The sequence below is a fragment of the Egretta garzetta genome, unplaced genomic scaffold (assembly GCF_000687185.1).
Source record: "Egretta garzetta isolate BGI_Z169 unplaced genomic scaffold, ASM68718v1 scaffold2, whole genome shotgun sequence".
In the NCBI taxonomy this organism is placed as follows: domain Eukaryota; kingdom Metazoa; phylum Chordata; class Aves; order Pelecaniformes; family Ardeidae; genus Egretta; species Egretta garzetta.
Window position 1 is genome coordinate 4,338,967 of NW_009258894.1, and position 3,845 is coordinate 4,342,811.

Genomic DNA, 3,845 nt, shown 5'->3' on the forward strand with positions numbered 1-3,845 from the left:
CTGTTATGCATCGCATAGCAGATTTGTATCAGTTCTACCACTGTTGTTGTTATGGCAGCTCCCAAAGATTGTCTTTTTCCTCCCTGGGTCCCTGCAGCGTCCTGAACCGCACCCCTCCCAGCCTCATCCAGGAAATCATTTTGGTAGATGACTTCAGCTCAGATCGTAAGTATGGACCTATTTCCCTTGCTCTTGCTTCTTCCCTTCTGTTTTTCCCCCTCTTTTTGTTTGTTCTGTTCAGTTCCCCTCCCTCACAGAGATTCCCTCTTGTCTGTATGCAAGAGAAAAAGAAAAGTGAGGAAGTTTTTCTGTGTTTAGTTTATGACCATGCATGGCAGAGGCCAGAGCTTCTGCTGCTTCTTTCTTTCCATTGGGTCTTCCTTTTTTTGTCAGCTTGGCAGTTTGGGCCAGACTTCAAGAAATCTCTGTGTATTTTCATTGTGCACCGTTTTGTGAGCTGTTTAGCACAGATATGTATGTAGCAATGGTGTACATGAGCAGAGTGGGTAATTACAAACCAAGACAGAGCAAGAGGATACAACGGAGCCTACAGAAAATTGCTGCTTGGGGTCCTGCAGGCAGACTGGGGTGAGACTGTCTGACTGCCTCCATGTGTCAGGGATCCCAGGTGTCCCTGTGGGAGGCTGTGGAAGGGTTATTGCTTTGCACAGCGCCATACCTTCTCCTGCAGCTTGGCACAGGGATGGAGTATCTTCTGCTTGACTCCCACCAGATCTGAAGACTGGAGGCTACGGACTCTTTCCATCTATACAGTTGCTCTTGCTCCTGGATGTTGTGTAGTAGTGCTAAGGTGGTGGGGACAGAAGAATTCTTGCTTCTCCCGTGATGTGCGCTAGATTCAAGGACAATCTAGTTGTGTGCCACTTACTATAATTTATAATTAGTCCTTCAGAATACTTTAGAGATAGCTGAAAATGCCCACCTTGGCCTGCTGAGGTAAGGAAGCATTGCTCTTTTGATTTTGCAGCTAAATACTTATGTAGCTTTGGTCCCCCCCAAAAATTTTTGAAGGTGGGTGCTGAGATTAGGCACTTAATTTTCTGAGGGCCTTAGAGTGTGATTTGGATAAGGACTGAGCTGTGCCCAGCTGTTGGAGTGGGGTGCTTATAAGCACCTTCAACAAACAGTCCTAAATGTCCCATATTCAGCAGCTAGAAACAGAATTCTCAGTGGCCAAAGTGTACCAGACCAACACTGATGGATCTCTGGGACCTGTACTGCACAGGGCTCAGACAGAAACTCCTATTTAGGCTCTTAGGTAAATTGAAAGATTTTTTAAAAGCCCCATCCTATGACAGCTCTCATTTTTCTCACTGGCAGCTGGATATTTGTGGTACAGCCACTCTCCTGAGGCACCTGCATGGAGGCACTTTAGCGCATGTTTGAGGTCCGATGCATTGCTTTAATATCTGCCTCAGTTTCTCCAAAGATACAGAGAGTTTGTAAGCTCTGGCAAGTAGTTACAGGGTGATGTGCTCCACGCCTGGAGAGTGAATGACTTGATAAGGATTCTTGTACTTACCTGAAGTTGTGACTTGGCCGAGATGAGTCCTGCCTTGTCTTGTAGCAGATGTCCAGCAAAATCTCGGTACTCTGTAATTAAGAGCACTTGCCACTTCGCTTGGCTGATGCAGCAGCTGCCAAAGGGCCCACACAAGAGCAGTATTTCAGATTGCATGTATCCTTGAGAATGGAAATGCTCCTGCAGGAACATGCCAAGAGATGCACTTTGGCTAGTGGCCTTTGCGTTCTCCTCAGGGTGCCCAGTCTGTGGGAGGATGACAGCAGGAAAGAGGAGGTGTGAGACATGAAAAGGCACAAGCAATAAACATGGGAACTAGGGTGAACTTGGTGGAAATTGTTATCCCTGTGACCTCTGCTAGGGCAGGAACAGGGAGAGGATAATAGAGAACTAAAGACCCAATGCTCATTGTGCTGGAGCCAGTAGCTGTTCCTCTCTGTCATCTTCCTTGGGCAATATAAATGAGGGATGGCAGGGAGCTTCTGGCAAGCTGCCAGTGGAGCCCTCAGTTAGGCATCCATATGTTAATGTAATGGTGTCTCCAAGGAAGCAGGTCACATCCTTGTGGCCTTTATTAAATAAAATCAAACAGAAACTGCCCCAAGAACAAATGGTGGGAAATGCCCAGGCGAGCCGCTGAAGGCAAAGAGAGCGGATGAGATCACTTGATGTGACAGGACTCTCTTTTACTTGGCAGTTTGGTGATTTGCAGCCCTGGCTCCCTGCAGTCCCTCCGTTTCCTCAGTGCTCAGTGCCACTGGTGCCAGCGCATGCCCCGTTGTCCTTGTGAAACGCTGAGTGCGGGAGGGCGAAGGCCTGGCTGCTCAGGGTATCAGGAAACACAGGCTCAGCTCTCTGAGGAGGACAGCAAGCAGGCAGTGCTGTTCTGCGTACTCTTTAGACAGCAGGATTAAGGCCATCAGGCTGATTAATGCAATGTTAAGTGAAAGCAGAATTTCCCCTCCCATGGAGAAGCAGGAGCAGTTAATTGGAGCTCTCTGTTGAAGCCAAATAATTCATGCGTGTGTGCCAAATGGTTTTTTTGCCTTCCCTTAAGCTGAGGACTGCCAGCTCCTTACCAAGATCCCAAAGGTCAAGTGTCTACGAAACACCCGGCGAGAAGGTGAGTGTGGAAAGCTTTGTAGGTACAAAGATTTTGCAGATTTCCCCACATGGCCCTGTTTGCTTGGCAGCTGTTTACATGTTGTTTCTTATGGTTACGGTTTGTTTTTTCAGTATAAGAGTTTGGTATCCTAGTTTGGAGGATCTGTGGAGGGAGGACCTGGCTTATGAACTCTCAGGCTTCAGGGCTCTCATTCTGTACTTTAAATAATGAGAAGTGGTGTCCAGAGGCTCTGGCTAGAACAAGGACTGCAGTTTAAGATCTTTATGAATATAGATGCAGGTGTAAGTCTTATCTTTTTAAACTCAGAGTGCAAGGTAACAAGCCATCTAGGAGTTGTGGGAAAGGGAAAAACAATCATATATCTATCATAAATAGATACAATTAAGGAAAGTTATTTCTCATATAACTCCTATGTGCATAAATGGTAATGCTGACTTTCCCAGCAGCTCTTCAGTTTGACTCACAAGTGCTGGCTTACTTCTAAACCTGTCAGTGCACAGCAGGCCTGGAGCAAGGATTTGGAAGGGAAGACGGGAGTCACTGCTCAGTTCACAAAGGGCGTCCCAGGTAGTAGGATGTAAGAAAGCATGGAGGCATCTGAGATCCAGGTTGACATCTCTGACCTCAGGGCAGAATAAAGGACATGTGGGAATAAAGCAGATAAACAGTAAGAAAGGCAACAAGCAGAGAGCAGGGCTTGGTCCCATGTCAGCAGTGAGAGAGGCAGCAGGGTGCTTTAATGGGAGAGACACTGAGAAGGCAGCAGCCAGGTACCTGTAAGGAGGGCTGGAATTGAAGGGGGATGTCATCAAGGCAGGAAACAGATGAAAGCTCAGTGGCATGGACAGAAGTGACAGGTGAGGTCATTCTTAGTCTGCTGGGAGGGCTCAGCTGGCAATGTCCCCCTCAGGGGATGCCCTGCTAAAGCTGCTCTCTACTCCTGATGGAGGTGTGATATAGGAGAACCACCTGCTCTTATTCTGTAATGGCCACACAAAGTATTTTATTTTCTGAAGGAGGCTCAGCTGTTTCCCTTCCTAACCTTCCTGCTCTTCTGCTGTCCTTTCCTCATTGTAGGGCTGATTCGCTCTCGGGTGCGAGGAGCTGAAGTGGCTACCGCAGACATCCTCACCTTTTTGGACAGTCACTGTGAAGTCAACAGCGAGTGGCTGCAGC

The 3,845-nt window shown here is 47.6% G+C and overlaps 1 protein-coding gene across 1 annotated transcript in view; it reads left to right on the top strand.

Moving 5' to 3' along the window:
• Positions 1 to 3,845, top strand: part of GALNT16 (polypeptide N-acetylgalactosaminyltransferase 16) — a 35,948-nt gene that overhangs the window by 10,152 nt on the left and 21,951 nt on the right. The window contains exons 4-6 of the mRNA XM_009634147.1: positions 98 to 165; positions 2,601 to 2,666; positions 3,747 to 3,840. Coding sequence (XP_009632442.1) covers positions 98 to 165; positions 2,601 to 2,666; positions 3,747 to 3,840 — 228 coding nt within the window. The remainder of the gene's footprint in view (positions 1 to 97; positions 166 to 2,600; positions 2,667 to 3,746; positions 3,841 to 3,845) is intronic.